This window comes from Miniopterus schreibersii (genome assembly GCF_964146895.1).
Source record: "Miniopterus schreibersii genome assembly, chromosome: 20".
Lineage (NCBI taxonomy): Eukaryota > Metazoa > Chordata > Mammalia > Chiroptera > Miniopteridae > Miniopterus > Miniopterus schreibersii.
Window position 1 is genome coordinate 25,540,890 of NC_138122.1, and position 22,772 is coordinate 25,563,661.

Sequence of the window (22,772 nt, forward strand, 5' to 3'; positions counted from 1 at the left end):
CGTCCCCCCCGAGCCCCCCACGCGCCCGCCCCCGGCCTTGGCAGTTTGGAAACAGTTGTGGCGGCCCGAGGCGCACGGCGCGGCTCGGAGGGTAGCCTCGGCCCGCGGGAGGTAGAGCCCGGGGAGACCCCCGCCCCCGCCCGCCGAGACCCCCACCCAGGTCCCAGCAGAATAAATAAATTAAAAGGCCTTCCCCGGGGGAGGGGGCGGCGGTGTGGGAGCGCGCGGGTGCGGGGTGGGGGGCCGCCGGGCCCGGGGCTGTGGCGGCGCAGCTGCCGCCGCCGGGAGAGGGCCTGGGGAAGCGCGAGGAAGGCGAGGGGAGGAGGAAGAGGAGGAGGAAGAGGAGGAGGGTGAGCGCTCGGGTCGGGCTCCTTAGCGGTGTATTGTGGGATGTGCGGCTCCTGGGAGCCGAGCCTCCGCCGCCAGCCGCCTCCCGGGCAGCAGCAGCAGCAGCAGCGGCGGCGGCAGCAGCTCCGGGCCCGGCGGCCGCGGCGGCGGCCCCCCCCTCTCGCGGCCCCCCGTCCGGCAGCCCCGGCCTCGGCTCCCGCGGGGGACACCATGTACTGGCTGGCGGCGCAGGGAGGCCGGCGCCCGGCGGGGATGTAAGCGCGGCTCGGGGAGGGAGAGGCCGCGGCCGGCAGCCGGGCGGCCCGAGCCCCCAGCCCCGGCCCCGGGGCCCCGGGCGGGCGAGCGGGGCGGGCGGACGGGCGGGCGGGCGGGCGGCGCCAGGCCTGCCGCGAGCCCCGCGCCCGAGCTGGGCCGAGCGAGCGCGCGCCACGCCGGGCGGCCGGGCGGGCACCATGGGCCGGAGCCCGCGTCCTCCCGGCGCCCGGGGCCCAGCCCGCCCGCCCCCGGGGCCCCCGGGAGCCCCTCGCTGCTGCCCCGAGACGGTGGCCGAGCGGGCGGGCTTCTGATTCTCCCGGAAGGGTGATTCTCTCGCTCCATTCTTATTTTTGGGGGGAGCCAGCGAGACACAGTGCCTTTCGGGGCGCGCTGGTAAGGTGGGAGGGGGTGGGGGCTGGACGATTGGATTCTTTCGCGTGTGTGTAGAAGCGGCCGCTGCCGCCGCCGCCGCCGCCGCCGCGGCGGAGACGACAACAACTTGCTGGTTTTCAGGTTGGGTTAACGGCATGGAGAACAGTCACCCCCACCACCACCACCAGCAGCCCCCGCCGCAGCCCGGCCCTTCGGGCGAGAGGAGGAACCACCATTGGAGAAGTTACAAGTTGATGATTGACCCGGCTCTGAAGAAGGGACACCATAAACTGTACCGCTACGATGGGCAGCATTTCAGCCTGGCGGTGAGTAGCCGGCGCGCCTCCCCGCCGCCCCCACCCACCCCCAGCCGTGCCCCGGGAGGAGGGTCCGAGTGGCCCGGGGACCCCCGTCCCGACCACCCGGCCAACTGTCAGCCGGGTCCCCAGCCCTAGAGTTTGACAAGTGCCCGGAGAAGGGGGGGTCTGCCCCTGCCCCTGGGGAGTGGGACCAACCCTCCCATCCCGCCCCCCTCCCCTCCTTCTCTCTCCCCACAGATGTCCAGCAACCGCCCGGTGGAAATTGTCGAAGATCCCCGGGTGGTCGGGATCTGGACCAAAAACAAGGAGCTGGAGCTGTCGGTGCCCAAATTCAAAGTAGGATCCCTCCCCCCTGGCCCGCTGTCCCTCCTCCCCCTCCCCGAGTTCGAAAATAACGCCAGTCCTGACCGAGCCCAGCCGGATTCTGAGTTCCCGCCGTCCCCGGCTGGGAAGTTTTGGCGGGGAGGGGGGAGGTTGCTGCGCGAGAGGGGCGTCCCCTCTGAGCTGCTGTAAACAGAATAACACTGCGGTGAAACTGTAATCAACGTGGGGATACAGTGTCCTGGGGGCTGCGGGTCCCCACCTGGCTCCTGCCAGTCCGAGGGCTTGGCCCTGGGACCCGCCCCCCTTCCCAGCCTTGTGGCTTTAGAGGGACAACTTCCCAGCCCAAGGGGTCGCCCCTGACCCGACTGCAGGGAAAGGAGGCCGGAGTGTATGTGTGTGGGGGGGGGAGTGTGGGGAAAGAGAAACTGTTTCTTTTTCCCCTTTCCTTTCGAACCCAGAGGACTTCCACGTTCCAAACGATTTAATCCTCCGCTTCCCGGGCCCGCCCGCGTGCATTTTTTTTCCAATTTTTTTTTTTAATTTTTTTTTTTTTTTTTTACCCTTCATTGTTTTCAATGGGCAAGCCAGTGGGGAAATGTTGTATTTTCCCTTCCATGTCAGTGTTCTCCAAACTCCCTCCCCCCTTGTCTCCTGCCAGATCGATGAGTTCTACGTGGGCCCGGTGCCTCCGAAGCAGGTGACATTTGCCAAGCTGAACGATAACATCCGCGAAAACTTCCTGAGGGACATGTGCAAGAAGTATGGGGAAGTGGAGGAGGTGGAGATTTTGTACAACCCCAAGACCAAGAAGCACTTGGGCATTGCCAAGGTGGTCTTTGCCACGGTCCGGGGAGCCAAGGAGGCGGTTCAGCACTTGCATAGCACTTCGGTTATGGGCAATATCATCCACGTGGAGCTGGATACCAAAGGTGAGTGGAGGCCGGCTCGGGAGCCCCGGGGAGGAGCTCCAGACCTTCCCCTCCCAGAGCCCCTCCAGCAGCGTTGGGGACCCTCTCACTCTTCCTGGGGTGCCCCCCTACAATCTTTGTTGTTGTTGTTGTGGGGTTTTTTTTTTGCCCCCCCTCCTGAGGATAGAGTCACATGGAGCTAAATGTGTTGTCTGTTGCTAGGAGACAAGCTATAATTTACCAAATGTGCGGGTCCTTGGCCGCTGCACCCGTAGGGACCACCAGGAGGCTCCCCCAGCCCCTCGGGAGCCCTGGCGGCCTGGGTTTAGACGGTCCCCGCGTTGCCCTCCGTGAGGGGAGGAGTCTGCGTTTGTTTATTTGTGGGAGGGGGGGCCGGGGGAGAGCCACTAGGATGCCTTGAAATGCATCGGGAGTGGGTCCCTCAACTTAAACGAGAGTCCTCCAGGGATCCAGGGCGCCCCTCCCCCCCAGGCCACCCCTTCCCCCTGGAAGTGGGAACCAATCTGGGCCCAGAGTGTGGTTTCATTGATAATGTTCCAGATAGCGTGGGGCGGGCCGCGCCGGGTGCTCCGGGGTTGACACCGGCTTCCCTCCTCGCTCTTAAAGAGACAGCAGCACCTCCCTGCCCCGCGCGCACTCCCTGCTGGCTGCTGGGAGAGGCGGGCTGGGGCGGCCACACCTCCCGCCCTACAGGCTCGGGAGGCTCCTCCTGAGTGCTGGCCGGAGGGGCTAGTGACCACTCCAGTTCCCACAAAGATAGAAGGTGCCCAGATAGGGCTGGCTAGTCCTCAGAGTACCCAGCACCTGAGACTGGGTCCCGGGCCCCTTGAGGTCTGTGGGTGGGCTTAGGTGGGCCGCTTGGGGGTGGGGTGGGGTTGTGAGCTACCAGGGCACACGGAACCCAGGACAGAAAAATCTAAACCTTTATTTTTGGTTTTCGTAATGAATGCATATGAAGGGAGTCTGAGACCTTGCTGGGGGCTGGGGGCTGGGGGCTGGGGGGGGGGGCACTGGTCCTGGGAGGGCTCCATTGTCCCATGAGCTCTGCTGAGCTGTACCTAGTTCTGAGTCTCCTGGGGGCACAAGTCATCCAGGTTCCTATCTAAGCCACAGTCCCCCCACCTCCCCCACCCCAGGTCTAGTTTCAAAAATCTGCCAGCGGGGGTGGGGGGGCAGGTATACGGACTCTTTCAAATCTACATCCCCCTTGGGTGGCTGCTGCAGTCCTGTGGAGCCCCTTCCCATTCTAAGGAGCAGCCAGCTCTCACCAAAATTTCATTTCTGCTGCAAAAAAACCCACACAAAACACCAAAAAAAAAAAAAAAGGGGGGCCCTGAGAGGCTGCCAACTAAGTTTGTATTTCAAGAAAGAGACCGGTAAAGTGTAAAGTGAAGCTCAAGGAATGCGTCTCCTTTGCATATGTAAGCAGCTGCCTCACAGGGCTCTATAAATACCAGTAATCTGGGGCCCCTGGTCTGTAGAGGCCTCTGCGGGGAGGGGTAGAGGTTACCAGACAGGGCTCAGTGGGACCAGCCCCAGACAGCTGTTTAATTGATGGATAGTTAACAACAAACCATCACCTCTCTTCTCCACTTGCTACCAGGCCCTGGCTGTTAAGTGGGAAGGCAAAGGGACAGGACTGGGAAGACCTGACCCTTTCTTTGGGTGCTCAGGTGTGACAGCCAGGTGACAGGAAGGGGCTTTGTGTTGGGGGAGGCATTTCTGTATTTGGGGGAATCCCAGCCCCACGAGGCATTCAATTCTGTCTCAGGATGAGAAAAAGCCTGCTGTTTAGCAGCTTCGTTGAGCAGACAGGACTCCTGAGAAAGGTAGAGAGAGAGGCGAGAACTTGGTCATGGTCGCTCAGCTTCCCCAGGCTTGGGGTCTCAGGCACAAGGGACCCGCAGGGAAGCCAGCCTGTGGGGGCTGCCCCATCCGGGAACCTGGCTGAATCCTGCCTCTCTCGTCCTTCCACAGGGGAAACCCGGATGCGGTTTTATGAGCTGTTGGTCACGGGCCGGTACACACCCCAGACCCTCCCGGTGGGTGAGCTGGATGCTGTCTCTCCCATCGTGAACGAGACCCTGCAGGTGGGTTTAGCACCGTCAGCCTCCCCGCCCTCCCTCCATCGCCAGCTCTATGGTGTGGCCCCCACCCCCACGCCACCATCTCCAGCTTTGGACACCAGGGCCTAGGGATGGGAAGGAGCCTGGCCACACACAGGTGGGGGTTCCCACCTGGGGCCTGCTTTTCATGCAGATGCTGAAACGTGGCTGCATCCGCTATCCTATGTACCTGCTCCCGGAGAGCAGAGTTCAGGTTCCTCTTTCCAGAGCAAGACTGGCTCCTTCCCCAGTCGCTGCCTCCCAGGACGTGCACCTGGACCATCCTCACCTAGGCACAGTCTCCTCCCAACCCTTCCCCAGCATCAACCCAGCCACCCTCAGCAGTAGCTTTTCTGGAATAAAGAGACTTTGTTTACTCGCTGGTCAGCTGGGTTGTTCATTAGGCACGTTTAAACCTTAAAACGATAGGAGGCCGCTCCCTCACGAGACCATAGATAGTTCTTCCTGGAAGGTCTTTGATTCCTGCCAGCCTGAGACAGCAAGGAAATCCCAGTTCAAACCAAGATGTCATGAGCTTCTCTTGTCTCTGGAATAGGAAAAAGCCTTAAGATTCCTTGAGGATAATCGGCTACCCCAAGAATAGAGGAAGGGTAGGACCATCCAGACACTCCTCTGCCCAATCTGCCCCCTCCCCCAACTTTTACCATGTTGTAGTTCTAAAGCGACCAGTGTGGCTCTGAGCCTCCCGGCAGCCAGAGTGAGAAGGGAAAAGAGCCCCATTCCATTGCATGTCCACCCACCCCACCCCAGTGATCTCACCGTCCCCCTCTTTCTCTCTAGTTGTCAGATGCCCTGAAGCGCCTCAAGGATGGTGGTCTGTCTACAGGCTGTGGCTCTGGCTCATCCTCTGTCACCCCAAACAGTGGTGGGACACCTTTCTCCCAGGACACTGCTTACTCCAGCTGTCGCCTGGACACCCCCAACTCCTATGGACAGGGCACGCCGCTCACGCCGCGCCTGGGCACCCCCTTCTCACAGGATTCCAGTTACTCCAGCCGTCAGCCCACACCCTCCTACCTCTTCGGCCAGGACCCCACGGTGACCTTCAAGGCCCGGCGCCACGAGAGCAAGTTCACGGACGCCTACAACCGCCGCCACGAGCACCATTATGTCCACAACACTTCTGCGGTTACTGTGTTGTCAGGGGCCACAGCCACCTTCAGGGGTTCTGTGGACCTCCCTTTTGGGGCAGTCAGCAGCAGCGGGACCAGCGGTGGCCCCCCATTCAAGGCCCAACCGCAGGATTCAGCCACGTTTGCCCACACTCCACCGCCTGCCCAAGCGACCCCCGCGCCTGGAGTCACATTCAAGTCCGCTTTCTCCTCCTATCAGACCCCGGTGCCCCCTTTCCCCCCGCCCCCCGAGGAGCCCACCACCACCACCACAGCCGCCTTTGGGGCCCGTGACAGTGGGGAGTTTCGGAGAGCACCTGCGCCCCCGCCCCTGCCGCCCACCGAGCCCCTGACCAAGGAGAAGCCAGGCACCCCCCCCGGCCCCCCGCCCCCCGATGCCAACAGCATGGAGCTGGGTGTCCGGCCAACCTTCGGCTGGAGTCCCGAGCCCTGCGACAGTCCGGGCACTCCAACGCTGGAGTCGTCGCCCCCGGGGCTGGAGAAGCCCCACAACAGCCTGGACTCGCGCATCGAGATGCTGCTGAAGGAGCAGCGCACCAAGCTCCCCTTCCTCCCAGAGCAGGACTCGGACACGGAGCTGCAGATGGAGGGCAGCCCCATCTCCTCCTCGTCCTCCCAGCTTTCCCCGCTGGCCCCCTTTGGCACGAACTCCCAGCTGGGCTTCCGCGGCCCCACACCGCCATCCTCACGCCCCTCCAGCACTGGCCTGGAGGACATTAGCCCTACACCGCTGCCAGACTCAGATGATGAGGATGACCTCGGCCTGGGGCTGGGGCCCCGGCCCCCACCCGAGCCAGGCCCCCCGGACCCTGCTGGTCATCTGGGCCAGACAGCTGAGGTGGCCTTGGACCTGGCTGGAGACAGGACCCCAACCTCAGAGAAGATGGATGAGGTACCACCCTGTCTGTCCATCTGTGTCTTGGGATCAGTTTTGTCTGTCGGGTGTGTTTCCCTCTTTACCCCTCTGAAACCATCTCCTTGGAAAACTAGCTGAGACATAGAAAGGACACTGCTAGGGCATCCAGGATAGCAGGTCAACCTATAGAGACTATAAAGAGGACACAGAGCGTCAGGCTGTGATCGAGCCGCAGGTTTGCCTCTGAGCTTCCTAGCAGCCACGCAGAGAAGGGAAATGCGATCTCATTCTGTTGCTCTCCTTGTTAGGTATGGGACGTCGGGACTTTCCCTAGGGGTCAGTTCTGACATCATCTTCGGTAGGCGTTTGCTGAGATCCCAGAGTGTATGGGTTGTGGTGATGGTTCTGGGCCCCTTTCTCGGTTGGGTGGCTGGTCCTGAGGCTTGGGAAGATTGGGGGGAAGGGGGGAGCTCTGGAGCACTCTCCTCAAACCTGGTGCCTTCTGAACAGACAGGGAACCACGGCAGGCAGGGAGGCAGGGAGGGCATTGCAGTTTCCCTTCTCCCACTTTCCCTGGCTCTAGTAGTGAAGGAGTCAAGGGCTAGCCCAGGGGGGGGCCACAGCCAGAGCCGGATCCTCATTCTTAGGCCCTCTCCCGGGGTCTCACTGCCCCAACCTCCAGCTGCAGGAATAGGGGTGGGGGGGTGCTGCCTGCCGCATTTCCCTGGAGGTGGGGATGAGGTCATTTTCCTTGACTCCACTCCTCCCCCCTTCCTGGCCCAGGCACCTGCCCCAGCCCTCCTGGAGACCTGCGTTGGAACCTGTGGGCCCGATGGGCATGAGCAGCCAGGGGCATAGACAGAGCTCAGTGCCCCTGTGGGCGGCGGGGAGGAGGGTCCCTCCTTCCCAGGCCCTTTGATTAGGCCGGTTTGGCTGCCTCAGGGAGGAACAGAGAAGAACTTGGCCTGCCCAGGAGGGGACCGCAGGTGTCTGGGGCTCCAGGGGGCCTCCAGGCAGTTCTGGGGAATTGGTTTCAGGTGCCAAGGGGTCCAAGCAGGGGGAGAGATGACAGGTGTGCAGAGGGGGTGGGCTGCCACCCCCGCCATTCTCCCTTCCCTCCCTCTCTGCTGCCTGGGGTAGCGGGTGTTTACCCTGTTGACCAGCTGGGCCAGGGCAGAGAGGGGCAGAGTAGTCGGAGGGATTGGGCTGTCCCACCTTGTCACTGTAGGGAAGCGGGGGAGACAGGCCCCGAGAGGTGGGGTGCGGGCTGCCTCAGGACCTTAGCCCAGGAGAGCCTGGCAGCGCCGATAACCTCCAGGCTGGCGCTCGGGCGCCCCCTGCTGGCATGCGGGAGAGCAGCACCGGCTCCTCGGATGAACCGGGGGTCCCAGCCGCGGCTGGAGGGCCGCGCAGGGGGCCCGCTGGCGGCGGAGGGGAGCCGCCCTTGCTTCAGGCTCCGGGCCTTGCGCCCCGAGCCCCAGCTCTGTCACCCCCCGGTGATGCGACCTTGGGGAAGGCACTTTCCCTCTCTGAGTCTCAGTTTCGTTGTCAGTGAAATGGGAAGCCCGGGGCAGCAGCCTCGCGCCGTGGGGCCTAAGCGAGGGGAGCTCCAGGCGCTGCGTGGGCTGGGGCGGGCTGGGGCCGGGGCCGGGGCCGGGGCTGGCGGCCGTTCCCCCCGGTTCTCACCCTCAGGCGCCCCAGGAGGCGGGGCGGGGCCGGCGGGGCCGGAGCGCAGGTCCGGTCTCCCTGTGATTGGCCGGCCCCGGGCCGGGTTAACCCTCTGCTCGCTGCGCCGGCTGGCCGGGCGCTGTCCAGGGCTGATCTCGGGCACTGTCCCCGGTAACAGGCCGCCTGCCCGTCGCGCTGGCTCGGCACCAGCACGTGCGTGTGCGGGGGGCCCTGGGAGGGCGGGGGAGGGGGGGAGAAGGGGCGAGGGGGGACCTAGGAGAATCCAGAGCTTCCTGCTGCTGCCACGGGCTGGGTAGTCCTCTGCTCCCCCAGTTTTCCTTCCAGGCTTTCCTCGCCTGCAGGCTGACCTCTGACCTTACCGTCTGCACAGACCCCGCCCCCTCCGTCTTGAAACCTACAAAGGCTGTTTCTCAGCCAGGCTCATCCAGGGCACCTTCCCGCCTCTCCTCCTGGCACAAGAGCCTGGGGGTCACCCCATCCTTTATCTCCCTCCCCTTGCTTTTCCTTTTCGCTCCGCCTCCACCATGCAGACCTCCATGCTTTCCCCCTGTCTCCTAATGTAAAGTGGCCCCTGGCCCATTTTAGAGCCGGGGGTCACCCTCGACTCCCCTGTTCACCGGGCACCAGGTCCCTGGATTCCAACAGACAGCCCCGTCACTGGGCAGGCATCCTGGGGCTTGAGCCCCAGCGCAGTTTATGGCTGGCTCTGCCTCCCGGGCCGGTGGCTTTCAACTCTCTTGAGTGTTTCCTCAGCTGTCCAGAGGGACTGGCGTAGAGCCCCGCCTTGCAGGGTTACAGAGCAGATAAGAAATGAAGCTCGTATGTTCGCTGCGGCGTTGTTTGCAATAGCCGAGATTTGGAAGCAGCCTGAGTGCCCCTAAGTAGATGAGTGGGCAAAAAAGCTGCGGTACATTTATGCGGCAGAATACTATGCAGCTGTGAAAAAACAAACACGAAGGAAATCTTGCCTTTTGCGACAGCATGGGTGCACCTGGAGGATGTTACGTTAAGTGAAATAGGCCAGTCAGAGAGACAAATGCCGTGTGATTTCACTTACACATGGGATCGAATGAGCAAAATAAACTAACAAAACAGAAAGAGACTCATAGATGCAGAGAACAGACTGAGAGCTGTCGGGGGGAGAGGAGTTGGGGGGCTGGGTGAAAAAGATGAAGGGATTAAGCAAAAACAACAGCAACAACAAAACCCCTAAAAACTCAGACACAGACGGCAGTGTGGTGATTGCCAGAGGGAAGGGGGCGGAGGGGAGGTGGGGGGGGGACACACAGATGATGATGGGAGGAAACTTGCAGGAACACGCAACACAATGTACCGATGACGTATTATAGAATTGCACGCCCAAAACTATGTAATTTTATTAACCAACGTCATGCTGATAAATTCAGTTTAAAAGATAACTTTAAAAAAAAAAGAAATGAGACTCAGCCCCACACTGGCCCATACTAAGTGTGCAGTCATGAGACTGGGCGGAAAGAATAGTTAAGGAAAAAAATAAAAGACATACCTCGTATTTACGTAGTCCTGTCAACCCGGCCTCCCCAGCAGGCTGGCTGGGAGCGCAGGCCGGGGAGCCGCTTCTGGTTCAGATCCCGCCTCCATCTCTTGCTGGCTGTGTGGCCTTGAGCAAGTTACTTAAGCTCTCTCCGTTCTGATTTCCTTCTCGGTAAAAATGGAGATAACAGATGAGCTTCGTAGGGTTCTTCTGAGGATTAACTGAGATAATGTGTGTAAAGCGCTTAGGAAGGTGCCTGGCACACAGGAAATGCTTGTGGAGGTGTCAGCGATGAGTGTCACCGTCTCCGAATACAAACGGAGGCCGAAGGTCTCCCACTGAAACAGAACCTGCTCTCCTGTCTCGCCCCGTCGCCCTTCCCGGCTTGCTTCTCCTCCTGGACAGACTCTAGATTTCATGTCTCGCCCTGGTGACCCTCTGCCCTTTCCCTTGAGACGGTCAGCCCTCGAAGAGCAGGGGTTTTCTCTGGCATGTGGCCGGCACCTGGGACAGTGCCGAGTCAGTGTTGAAAAATGACCGAATCCTCATGGTAACCCCACGAGGCGGGTGCTGAGGTGCCCATTGTGGAAACAGGGAAACTGAGGCCTTGAGAGGCTAAGTGACTTGCTAAAGCCGCATGGCTGGGAAGGGGGGGGACCAGGACCGGAACGGTAGAATTCAGCCTTGCGGGAGGCCGCTCTCCCCCCGCCCGGTGTTTGGAAGGGGGCTCTGGGGCTCGGCCTCCCAGACGCCCGCTCACTGCCATCTCCCTTTTCTCCCCAGGGCCAGCAGTCCTCGGGCGAGGACATGGAAATCTCAGACGACGAGATGCCCTCGGCCCCCATCACCAGTGCCGACTGCCCCAAGCCCATGGTGGTGACCCCAGGGTCAGCGGCCGTGGGAGGCCCCTCCGTGCTGGCCCCGAACCTGCCGCTGCCCCCGCCCCCCGGCTTCCCGCCACTGCCCCCGCCCCCGCCCCCGCCCCCGCCGCAGCCGGGCTTCCCCATGCCCCCCCCTCTGCCCCCGCCCCCGCCCCCCCCGCCCCCGGCCCACCCGGCGGTGACAGTGCCCCCGCCGCCCCTGCCGGCGCCCCCCGGGGTCCCGCCCCCGCCAATCCTGCCACCTCTGCCACCCTTCCCGCCTGGGCTGTTCCCCATGATGCAGGTGGACATGAGCCACGTGCTGGGCGGCCAGTGGGGCGGCATGCCCATGTCCTTCCAGATGCAAACGCAGATGCTGAGCCGCCTGATGACGGGCCAGGGCGCCTGCCCCTACCCGCCCTTCATGGCCGCCGCGGCCGGGCTGCAGTTTGTCAACCTGCCCCCCTACCGGAGCCCCTTCTCCCTGAGCACCTCGGGCCCGGGTCGCGGGCAGCCCTGGCCGCCCCTGCCCAAGTTTGACCCGTCGGTGCCGCCGCCGGGCTACATGCCGCGCCAGGAGGACCCGCACAAGGCCACCGTGGATGGCGTCCTGCTGGTGGTGCTCAAAGAGCTTAAGGCCATCATGAAGCGTGACCTGAACCGCAAGATGGTGGAAGTGGTGGCCTTCCGGGCCTTTGACGAGTGGTGGGACAAGAAGGAGCGGATGGCCAAGGTGGGCGCAGGGCGCAGGGCGCCCGGGGTCACGGGTGAGCAGGCCCTGGCGGGCACCCTCTCTCCTCCCAAGACACGTTGCTGGGAGCACTGCGGCCCACGTCCCCGGCGTAGGGCCGTGCGAGTGTTACTTGCATGTCCTCGTGAGCTGTCGCCCCCGAGGGTCCGACAGCTCTGACGCGGGCGGCTGGAGGAGTCTGCTGGGCAGGCGAGGAAACTGAGGCTCAGGGAGGCAGAGAGCCCCGGGGGTGGCCTGAGCGGTGGGCCCAGCAGCGGGAAGTGACCCGTTGCCCTGCGGCGCCCGCTGCTGGAGGGAGGCCGGCCGGCCTCTCGGGGCCCCCCGGCGGGCTCCCCGGCAGGGCCGTCGCGGTGGTGACCGTCCCCCCCCTCGCTGCAGGCCTCCCTGACCCCCGTGAAGTCGGGCGAGCACAAGGACGAGGACCGGCCGAAGCCCAAGGACCGCATCACCTCGTGCCTTCTGGAGTCGTGGAGCAAGGGCGAGGGCCTGGGCTACGAGGGCCTGGGCCTGGGCATCGGGCTGCGCGGGGCCATCCGCCTGCCGTCCTTCAAGGTCAAGAGGAAGGAGCCGCCGGACGCAGCCTCGTCCGGGGACCAGAAGCGGCTGCGGCCCTCAGCCTCCGTTGATGAGGAAGATGAAGGTTTGTGGGGGGCCCCCCCCCCTTCGCCCCCGTGTCACCTCCCGCCGGGGCCTGGGGTCCCCCCCTTCGTGTCCTCCCCGCCCAGCTCTGACCGCCTCCCTCCCCACAGAGTCGGAGCGGGAGCGGGACCGGGACACGGCAGACCCCCCCTGCGAGCTCGCCAAGCGGGACCCCAAGGGCGTGGGGGTGCGGCGGCGGCCGGCCCGGCCCCTGGAGCTGGACAGCGGCGGCGAGGAGGACGGGAAGGAGTCGTCCTCGGCCTCCTCCTCGTCCTCGGCGTCCGCTTCCTCGGGGTCCTCCACCAGCTCGCCCTCCTCCTCGGCCTCCGACAAGGAGGAGCGGGACAGCACGGAGGAGGAGGGGGCGCCGGGGGAGGGCGCCCCCCGGAGCCAGGCCTCCTCCTCCTCTTCCTCATCCACGTCGGACAAGGTACCGCCCGGGCCGGGGAGCCCCGGGGCCGGGCGGGGGCCGGGGGCCTCGCCGCTCACCCGCCCACCTGCCCACCAGGGCGAGGACAGCGACGGCGGGGACGGCTCCAAGAGCGACGACGAAGACCTGGCCGCGTCCGAGGCGAGTGACCAGGACGAAGGGGACTCGGATGGCGGTGAGTGGGGCGGGCTGTGGCCGCCCGGCCCGGCCCGGGGTCCCTGTGCGGCGGGCAGAGCCCGAGCATGAGTCCCCCATTCTTCACGGGCCCAGTTTCTTGCCTTTGAGACGTGAACGCGTTAAAACGCGCGCTCGATGGATCCCACGCTCCTGTTTGTGTAAAATGCCCGGAGCGGGTCAGGGCCCGAGCGGGAAGCGGGTGGACTCGTGGGCGCCTGCAGGAAGGGGGCGAAGGGGCGCTGGGCAAAGGGGGGCAGGTGTCATCTGGAGCCCGTGACAGTGTTTTGGAACCAGACGGGTGGCCACTGTACATGTTGCAAATGCACTGAATACCACTGAGTCGCTTGCCTGAAAATGGCCCGTTTTCTGTTACATGGATTTAACCTCGATTTTTAAAAAAAAACGGTGCCCAGTTCACACAGACACCCCATATTTCCGAGGGCCACTGTCAGCCCAGGGGTCACCTGCTGGAGCCCCCCGGGGAAGCGCCTGGTCGGGGCGCAGCAGGTGACGGGAGGTTCCCCGCCTGTGTCCCCTGCCCAGAGGAGACCGCGAGCATCGCCTCCGGCAAGACTGGCGCTGGCTCCTCCAGCGAGAGCTCCGAGTCCTCCGAGTTTGAATCGAGCTCCGAGTCCGAGTCTGAGTCCGAGTCCGAGTGCGAGTCGTCCACGGACAATGCGGAGCTGGAGGCCGGGGAGGAAGAGGAGGAGGCAGCCACGGACGAGAGCATGGCCCCCGCCGCGCCCGACGAGGGCTTTGAGGAGGGGGCGGCCCCGAGGCCACCCGAGACGGAGCCCTTGGGCACCGAAGAGGAAGTGGACATCGAAGCTGAGGACGAGGCCCCCCGGGAGCAGACCCCCACGCTGGAGGAGCCGCCCCCGCCCGTGGGTGCGAAAGAGCTGGCTGGTTGCAAAGAGCCCCCGAAGGAGCCAGGTCCGAACCGGGAAGGGGCCAGGGAACTGTCTCCAGAGCCCCCTGCGAAAGAGACGGAGGCCCCCCTCCCGCCATCCCCGGAGCCCACCCGAGGTAACTCCCGCCGCCCCGGGGAGGGAGGCGGGGACAGAGGCAGGACGTGCCGCCTCCTTTGGGTAAATCACGTCACCTTCCCAAGCCTTCGTTGCCTCACCTGTAAAATGGGGTCGATGGGCAACGCCTCCGCCACGAGGTCAGCGGGAGGGCGTATAATCTGCCAGCACGGAGCCTGACGCCTGTTAGTTCCCCAGAGGGGACCCCTGCTGTCACCGTTCCCCAGTGCCGGTGCTTCCTCACAGATTCATCCCTGGCCCATTAGTCCTACGAGATGCTCCCCAAAAAGAGGGGCAGGCCATGCGTGGTCGTTTTAGCGACAGGTGGGTAGGGGGGGCTTTGGGATTTTTGGGGCAGGTGAGCACCGCCGTGGACACCAGGCCCGCCACTGTCGTGATGGAGCCGCACAGAGCATATTAAAGGCTGTGACGTTGCTGTGACACCGTGGTAGAAACGATAGGAAACGATCGTTCCTTCGCTCTCAGCCCTGCCCAGTAACTGCAGCCACTAGACACAATGTTATAAGAGCACTTGATGCATGAGTAGCTCTGTGGAACTGAGTTTGTAATGTTACTTAATTTTAATTCATCTAAACTCAGCCGCATGTGGTTAGTTGTAGCTCTGATGAGTCCTTTAGGAAAGAAACCTGCTACATTGTGTCTCGTTCGGTGCTACTTGGCTACAGAACCACAGAGCTCTAAGTATTGTCACAAGTAGTTTATTAAGGCCTTGTTGCTTCCCCAGCACTGTTCTAGGTACTAGCAATGCAACAGTGGAACAAACAGACAGAAATATTTGCCGTAGTGGAGCTTACATTCTAGGGCAGGGTGATAGGTAATAGCTGGTAAGTTAGAAGACGTGTAACGTGACAGTGGAAATAAACGCTCAGAGAAAACCTTGAAGGCTCTGACAAGTCCTGCTTGGATTTTATTCCACAGCAGAGCTCATTTTCTTGGTTCACAGAACGTTCCCTGTTCACTGGAACACTGTTCTAAAGACAGTGTCAAAGGCCAGCCACCATGTCTCCTCCTCTAATTTACTTCATCATTTATCAGGCACCGTCTGTGTACCTGACGTTGGGCTGGGTGCGGAGCGGTCCTCTGGTGGTTTAGCTTCGGGGGGATGGCGTTTATACTCAGAGGAATCTCAGGGAACTCGGGGCTATGAGTCAGTCAGGCATCGAGCACACAGTAGGGCAGAAGAAATAGGGCGCTGAGAGGTGTTTGAACCAACTAATAATTGGCCGGGTTTCGCCCGTCTCTGCAGGGGAGGACCTGGAAGCGAAGCCCGAGCCCTCCAGGCTGCTCTCCTTGCCCCTGCAGCCGCCGTTGCCGCCGCCTCGGCCCCCCCGGCCGCCCAGCCCGCCGCCCGAGGCCCCCGACCCCCCGCTCCTCCCTGTCCCCCTGGAGCCTCCCCCCGAGGAGAAGCCCCCGCGTACTCCAAGCCTCTGTGGCAGCCTGGCCAAGTCGCAGAGCACGGAGACAGTGCCGGCCACCCCAGGCGGGGAGCCCCCGCTGTCGGGGGGCAGCAGCAGCCTGTCGCTGAGCTCCCCGCAGGTGCCCGGCAGCCCCTTCTCCTACCCGTCCCAGTCCCCCAGCCTGGGCAGCGGGGGCCTCCCCAGGACGCCCGGCCGGGACTTCAGCTTCACGCCCACCTTCCCCGAGCCCGGCGGGCCCCTGCTCCTGCCCATCTGCCCGCTCCCGGCCGCCCGGCGCGACGAGCGGCCCGGCCCGCTGCCCTCCCAGGTGCTCCTGGAGACGGGCCTGCCGCTCCCGCTGCCCCTGCCCCTGCCCCTGCCCCTGGCGTTGCCAGTGCCTGTCCTGCGGCCCCAGGCTCGGGCCCCTGCCCAGCTGCCACCCCTGCTGCCCACGCCCCTGGCCGCCTGCCCGGCCCCCATTAAGAGGAAGCCGGGCCGGCCCCGGCGGTCCCCGCCGGCCATGCTCTCCTTGGATGGGTCCCTGATCCGGCCCCCGGGGGGTGCTGCCCTTGGCAGGGAACTTCTGCTTCTGCCGGGCCAGCCGCAGACCCCCGTCTTTCCCAGCACCCACGACCCCCGGGCTGTGACCCTGGACTTTCGGAACACGGGGATCCCGGCCCCCCCGCCGCCCCTGCCTCCCCAGCCTCCCCCGCGCCCGCCGCCCCCCCCGGCGGAGCCCACCAAGCTGCCCTTCAAGGAGCTGGAGAACCAGTGGCTGTCCGAGGCCATCCCCCCGGGTCCTCGCGGGCGTGACGACGTCACCGAGGAGTTCATGGACCTGGCCAAGGTGCCGGGGACCTGGCGCCGGCCGCCTAAGAAGCGCCACGAGGACCTGGTGACCTCGGCCTCGCCCGAGCGCTCGCCGCCGCAGCCCCTCTTCCGGCCCCGGACGGAGTTTGAGGAGATGACCATCCTGTACGACATCTGGAACGGCGGCATCGACGAGGAGGACATCCGCTTCCTGTGTGTCACCTACGAGCGGCTGCTGCAGCAGGACAATGGCATGGACTGGCTCAACGACACGCTCTGGGTCTACCATCCCTATATCCTGCCGGGCGGGCGGGCGGGCAGGCAGGGCGGGCGGGCGAGCCACGCGGCCTAGTACCGGGCATCCTCCCCCACCTCCGAGTCGCATCTCCCGTGATGCCCGTGAAGGCAAGAGCGCAGGTCAGCAGGGTCTGTGTGCCCCTGCGGAGTCAGGGCTGGCGCTTCCAGAAGTGCCCCCTCCGCCCGGCCCAGCTCGGCCCGGGGTCGGCAGGTCTCGGGGCCGAACGTGGTAACGTGTGTTGTGCGGCGTGACCGTGGCGGAAACTGACCGAGGGCTCCCGTAATCTAACGTCATCCTCCCCAGAGCCCAGGGAGGCGGGGCTGTTATTCCCGTTTTATGTGCGGAGAAACGAAGGCTCAGAGAGGCGAAGCAACCTGCCCAAAGTCACACAGCTGCAAAGTAGCGGCGCTGACATTTGAACCCAGGCCAGGCTGGCTCCAGAATGTGGGCTCCTCACCACAGTGCCCCCCTGGCGGTCGACCGCTAATTACAGCGTTTTGAGGTTGGGCCGGCTGTCGTCTCCCCGGTTGTACTAAACTCACGTACTGAGCGCTTGCTCCGTGTCGGGAACCCTGCCGGGCACCCTGAGCACAGGTCATCACCCAGAGAGGCACCATTGTGAACCCGATTTGCAGATGGGGTAACTGAGGTAGAAAGTGGGTCACTGTAAAACGCACCCAGGGCCGTGCAGCCGGGTGCTCCTGACAGGCGTTCTGGCCGCCGGTGGAGGCGGCCGGCGGGCCAGGCGGTGTGGTTGTGGGCAGGGGAGCTGGTACCGTAGCCTCCTGGGCAGTGGGCTGAGGGTGGGGAGGCCGGGCTGGTGGGATGGGTCTCGGGAGGGACTTGCCATCAGTGTCCACGTGGCCCTTGACCCACGCCCACCCACCAGCCTCTCTTCAGCCAAGAAAAAGAAGCGAGAGGATGACATCCCCGAGCACGTGACAGGCTGTGCCCGCAGCGAGGGTTTCTACACCATCGACAAGAAGGACAAGATCAGATACCTCAACAACACTCGCGCCAGCACAGACGAGCCCCCCACAGACACCCAGGTACCTCCGAAGTCGGGTGCCTGGACGCAGGGGTGCTCCCGGGTGGGGTGCAGGCAGGTTGAGGGGTTGTAGAGCCAGAGGGGCCGGCACGCAGAGGGTGTTACCTGGTTGCCCAGCGGTGAGGTGAGGTGAGGGGTGGGCAGCGGAGAGCCTCTGAGTTGTTTTAATTGGGTGTGAGCAGAGCCAGGCTGCGTTTCTATTACTCCTTTTTATCTATTTTTATGTTGACTTTTCAGAGAGAGAGAGTGGCATTAATATGAGCGCAGATCATCGATTGGCTGCCTCCTGCATGCCCCCGCCCCTGGATTGAGCCCAAAACCCAGGCACATGCCTGACTGGGAATCGAACCTGCAACCTGTCCGGGCACGGGATGACTCCCAGCCAACTGAGCCACATCAGCCAGGGCGAAACTTGCGTTTTAACGGGGGTTAGGAAACAATCGAGTGAACAAATAGGATGGGGAAAGTGCTGTGTCAAGAAAACAGGAGAGGAGGTTTCAGATTGGTGAGCCGGGGGGTCAGCGCAGGCGGCCTCTGAGCCAGACCTGGATCAAGCAAAGAAACAAGCCCCGGGGGCAACTGGGAGAGACCCACAGAGAAGCCCAGAAAGACCAGGAAAAAGTTAAATTGGATTCACTGGGTCCAGTCGGTCCCACGTGGCGAGGACGGCCTGTGCAAAGGCCCCGGGGCAGGGAGGGACTCCGCGGGTGGGAAAGGAAAGGAAAGGCCAGTTGTAGCCAGAGACAGACAGAGACCAGGTCACCAGGGCCCTGGAGGCTGCGGTGACGAGGTTAGGTGTGCGTTCTGTATGTGGCCACAAGCCACAGGAGGGTTTTGAGGGGAGGAGATGAGGGTGACGCGGTTCCGTCTGTAACCTTCAAAGCTCAGCACTGGCTGCTGGGGAGAGAGTTGACTGCTGGGGCAACAGAGACCCAGAGCTTAGCGTGGGGTTGCCAAGGACGTGACGGGGACACGGGTAGCATGGTCAGCGGGCCAGCTCCCCCAGGCACCCGCGCCCCTTTGCTGACCTGTCGCCCGCCGCCTCGGCAGGGCATGAGCATCCCGGCCCAGCCGCATGCCTCCACCCGGGCCGGCTCGGAGCGGCGGTCAGAGCAACGCCGCCTGTTGTCCTCCTTCACCGGCAGCTGCGACAGCGACCTGCTCAAGTTCAACCAGCTCAAGGTGAGGCCGGGGCCCTGTCGGGGCAGCCAGGGTGGCCCGGGACCCGCGACCGGGGCCCTCACCTCTCCTCCCCTCTCCCTGCCCTCAGTTCCGGAAGAAAAAGCTCAAGTTCTGCAAGAGCCACATTCACGACTGGGGCCTGTTCGCCATGGAGCCCATCGCGGCCGACGAGATGGTCATCGAGTACGTGGGCCAGAACATCCGCCAGGTAGGCGCTGCCCTGGGCCCCGGGGGGGCGGGGGGGCAGGAGTGGCCCGGCCCTACCGAGGTGTTTTCTTCCCCGGCCAGGTGATCGCAGACATGCGGGAGAAACGCTACGAAGACGAGGGCATCGGGAGCAGCTACATGTTCCGGGTGGACCATGACACCATCATCGACGCCACCAAGTGCGGCAACTTTGCTCGCTTCATCAACCACAGCTGCAACGTGAGTGGCGCCCGGGGCGGGGGGCGGGGGGGGGGGGCCTCGCCCAGGCAGCCTTTCTCCTCTGAGCATCAGTCTTCCCGTCTGTGCAATGGGCATGAGACAAAAGGGGCTCGGGAAGGGCTCGTTCCGCTGGTAATGGTGGGGTTCCTTCCCGCCTGTGCTGGGCTCTCTCTGTGCCTTGGTGGGCACATCCTGGGGGGTGCTGGGAAGGCTCTGGGTCCCTGCTGTCCACGGATGCAGTGACGAGCCTTGAATCGTGGTTGCGTGACTGAGGAGCCGAGTTTGTGGGCCTGTGGTGGTGGCGGGCTGCATTGGGGCGCCCGGGGGTCCCCAGCTCACCCTCCCCCCCCTCCTGGCCCACAGCCCAACTGCTACGCCAAGGTGATCACGGTGGAGTCGCAGAAGAAGATCGTCATCTACTCGAAGCAGCACATCAACGTCAACGAGGAGATCACCTATGACTACAAGTTCCCCATCGAGGACGTCAAGATCCCCTGCCTCTGCAGCTCCGAGAACTGCCGGGGGACCCTCAACTAGGCCCGGCGCCCGGCGGGGGACGTCGGCCGTTGCCCGGGGCTCCCAGTGGGGACCCCGGGGCCCTGGGGCCCGGCCCCGCCCCCATTTCAGGTGCTGTCCTTTACCCAGCGGCCACGTCAGGGCCTGGCGCCCCAACACTACCCCCAGGACCCCGGCTCCAGCCCCTCGGTGGGAAAGGGCTTCTCTGTCTGTCAGCCTGCGTCCGTCGCGTCCTTCCTTAAACTGCTCCCTCGAGGGTCTGCGTTCGGCTCCAACATGAACTTCCCTGTTCCTGTGTCGCCCTCCCGCCCCCCCCCCCGGTCTCTCCCTCCCGGCTCCTTCCCGTGAATGCTGCTACGTTGTTTTTTGTCTTTATTTCCTTTCTTGTCACGAGAAAAGACATTTTAACCGTTGAAATGTGAAGGCAGAATCAGAGAGCGGGGACCCCCGGCGGGGGCTGCAGAGGCCTCGGTTTGACGGCGGGTTGGCCCATGTTCCGGACCCCCCCCCAACCAGGGCGCTGGGCCAGGTGCTGCAGAGAGAGGAGGGGGTCCAGCCAGGCGGCTTTGACCTCAGAACACTATGGAAGCCCCCCCACCCGTGGGCCCAGTGAGAAGACCCTCCTACAGACCCCCACCCCGGGCTCCCCCTCCCCCAGCAGCCTGGGGGGCCGTTTCCCCCGCAGACCCTGGTGGAGCCAAGCTGGTCCCGGGCAGGAATGTCCCCTCTGGGCTCTCTCTGCCACCCCCCCCAAATCTTGGGTTCAATGTTTACTTTCTCATTCGAATGCCAGCAACGGGGGACCCTCCAGGAGGCCCCAGCGTGGGCCGGTGGGACCCTGGGAAGGGTCTCGCGTCTACTCTCCCCTGTCCCCGCCTTCAGGGGCGAGCGGAGGGCCCCCCCGGGCCGGCGGGGTCCCTAGTCTCCCCACTACGGGTGTCTGACCGCGTCCGCGGGTGGGATTTTTCGTGTATAAGCTTCTCCTGCCCGCCCCCCGCCCGCCCCCCGCCTCGCCCTGCCAGCGGCCCCCTTGCCCCACGATGTCAAGAGCCTAATTTATTTTTGGATTGAGATGACTTCTCCCAGAGAAAGGAAAATCTTGGGAAAGATTTTAAAACTCGGATCTAAACCTGACAGGTTGTCTTTCTTTTTTTTTTTTTTTTTTATGCCCCCCCCCCCTTCCCGGCACCCTCTTCAGGGTTTACGTCCGTGCTTTTGTGTTTTGTGCGTGTATAAAATCAAACAGAAGGGGGGGGTAGGTTTTCGAGGTTACGAACCGACCTCTGTACATAGGCCGCCGTCAAGGACTTTTTCTCGGGAACATTGTTTCTTGTAGAAACACGTGGGAAGACTTTTTTGCTGATTTCTTTGTACTTCCAAAAAAAAAACAAAAACAAAACAGAACCCCCCCCCACGAGCCCTCCCCTCCTGCACCCCAGAACACAGAACAGGCGTGTAAATAACTTACGGAAAGTGACTGTTGTGACCAGGACTCCTCCTCGCCGTCGGGAGAGCGCCCGTGGGCCCCCCGCCCCGCGACGGGCCTCTGGTATCTCAGCTTGTGTCAAGCTTGTTAATGTAAATTCTGTACAAAGAATTGTTATTTTTTTCTTTTTTTCTTTTTTTTTTTTTTTGTCGTTGGTGGTTTTGTTGTGTTTTTGTTTTTGTTTTTTTAATTTCTTCACCCCACGCCCTCTCTGTTTGAGACCGTGCTGCGGTTTTCTAGAAGCCGGCGGCATTACGGACACAGAGGGGCGGCCTGGGCACAGCGGCGACCTTCTCTCTCCCGTTTGCGGTTTTCTGCCCAGGCGTGCAACCGAGGAAATATTTATTTTGCGCACGAGGGAACGCGTAGCTCGTGGAGACGGCCGATTTAAGTTACTCGTGCAGCCCCCAAGGGGCTGTCTTTGCTGTTCTGCCCCTTCCCCCCCCCCAAAGGCATGAGGGGGGCTGTGGGGCAGCCGGAGCCTGGGCCGGCCTCGGCCCTCACCTTGCCCTCCCCGACCCCAGGTCCCCAGGAACCCCCGCCCGCCCCTGGAATGGTTTGCCGTTTCCAGAAATGTGTTGGCTCATTTTTTGTGGGTTTTTTTTTTTGTTTGTTTGTTTTTCTTTCAACGGTTCATTTTCATTGAACCATTTTCAGTTTCATTCCCAAGGTCTTTGCTTTGGAAAAGTTGGGGGTTTCTGCCCTTTCCCCCCCCCCCGCCCCTCCCTCCCTGCCCCCTCCTCCCGCCGAGAAGGGAACCCATCAATTTTAGGGCTGTCTGGGCATCTAGGCTCCGTCCGAATGGAACTTGTTTTGAAGAGAAGTGTTTCCGTTGTGGGTGTGTCTTGCTGTAAATATTTGTTCATATTTTTGTGAATTCAATACTATGTACCATTGTATTATAGTAACTTTTATAAAGCAAACCATAAATATACTGACTTTTCTTACAGATACGCCGTCTCTCTTGCTCTCCTCTCTCCCTCTCCCTCTCTCCTTTCTTTCTGTTGGGGGCGCACCCTGCTGCGGGGGGGGGGGGGGAGTCCACTCAGGACCGCAGGTCTTAAACTCTTGAGTCGCAGCTTTTTAAAGTTTTCCTTCCAGAACCTTTCTTAAAACCTTAGGTATCTAACGCTGCTAATCGTCTGCAATTAAGGATACTACACACAAGGTCCTGTTGCCGTCACTAGAACTAAAAAATGTTGACTGTTTAAGGAGGCAGTGCTCTTGTCTGCCTTTGGGGGGGGGGCTGGTAAAATAGGTGACTAAGGGGCCCACAGAGATTTTTTTTTTTTTAATTGACTTGAGAGAGAGAGAGGGAGAAACATGGATTTGCTGTTCCACATTTTATGCATTCATTGGTTGAGTCCTGTATGTGCCCTAACTGGGGATCGAACCCGCAAGACTTTGTCATATCGAGACAGTGCACCAACCAGTTGATGCTACTGGGCCAGAGCACGGGTCCATTATTTCCTTGGACCCTTGGACCCTTGGGGGAAAGGCATTCCAGGCAGAAGGAACAGTCAGTGCCAAGGCCCTGAGGCAGGATCCCACCTGATGTATTAAACACCGGCAAGGAGGCCTGCAAGGCTGCCTCTGAGGGGGGAGGAAATAAGGTGTGAAAGGTACTGTGCGGGGGAGGGGGAGGCCGATGCTGCAGGGCCTTCCAGGTCCAGCACCGGGCACACAAGGGAAACACAAAATCTGAGTTTCTTTCATCGTCTCTTTTGAACCTGCCCCCCCTACTCCCAGGCTCAAAACCTGTAAAATCCTGGACTTCTCCTTTCCCCTTGGCTACCAAGTCTGATGGTTCTCCGGCTCCCTTACTCTTCAAATCACCCGGT

At 62.5% G+C, this 22,772-nt stretch overlaps 1 protein-coding gene across 1 annotated transcript; it reads left to right on the forward strand.

The window, feature by feature from the left end:
* The first annotated feature begins 131 nt into the window (after positions 1 to 131).
* SETD1B (SET domain containing 1B, histone lysine methyltransferase) lies at positions 132 to 20,844 on the forward strand. The gene is made up of 17 exons (XM_081123673.1): positions 132 to 602; positions 1,117 to 1,301; positions 1,533 to 1,631; positions 2,278 to 2,548; positions 4,526 to 4,638; positions 5,455 to 6,699; positions 10,649 to 11,458; positions 11,855 to 12,116; positions 12,226 to 12,545; positions 12,624 to 12,720; positions 13,266 to 13,748; positions 15,015 to 16,268; positions 17,156 to 17,322; positions 18,372 to 18,503; positions 18,592 to 18,711; positions 18,792 to 18,929; positions 19,293 to 20,844. Exons 2-17 carry the CDS (start codon positions 1,131 to 1,133, stop codon positions 19,464 to 19,466), a joined length of 5,856 nt encoding a protein of 1,951 aa, XP_080979799.1. The 5' UTR covers positions 132 to 602; positions 1,117 to 1,130; the 3' UTR covers positions 19,467 to 20,844.
* The last annotated feature ends 1,928 nt before the right edge of the window (positions 20,845 to 22,772 follow it).

What these genes read in the sequence shown, in the direction of transcription:
- SETD1B (XM_081123673.1), top strand. Translation starts at nt 1,131, where the DNA reads ATGGAGAACAGTCACCCCCACCACCACCACCAGCAGCCCCCGCCGCAG. An exon ending in GGCAGCATTTCAGCCTGGCG is followed by an intron (nt 1,302 to 1,532) that starts GTGAGTAGCCGG and finishes CTCTCCCCACAG; the next exon opens with ATGTCCAGCAACCGCCCGGT. An exon ending in CGAAGGGGACTCGGATGGCG is followed by an intron (nt 12,721 to 13,265) that starts GTGAGTGGGGCG and finishes TCCCCTGCCCAG; the next exon opens with AGGAGACCGCGAGCATCGCC.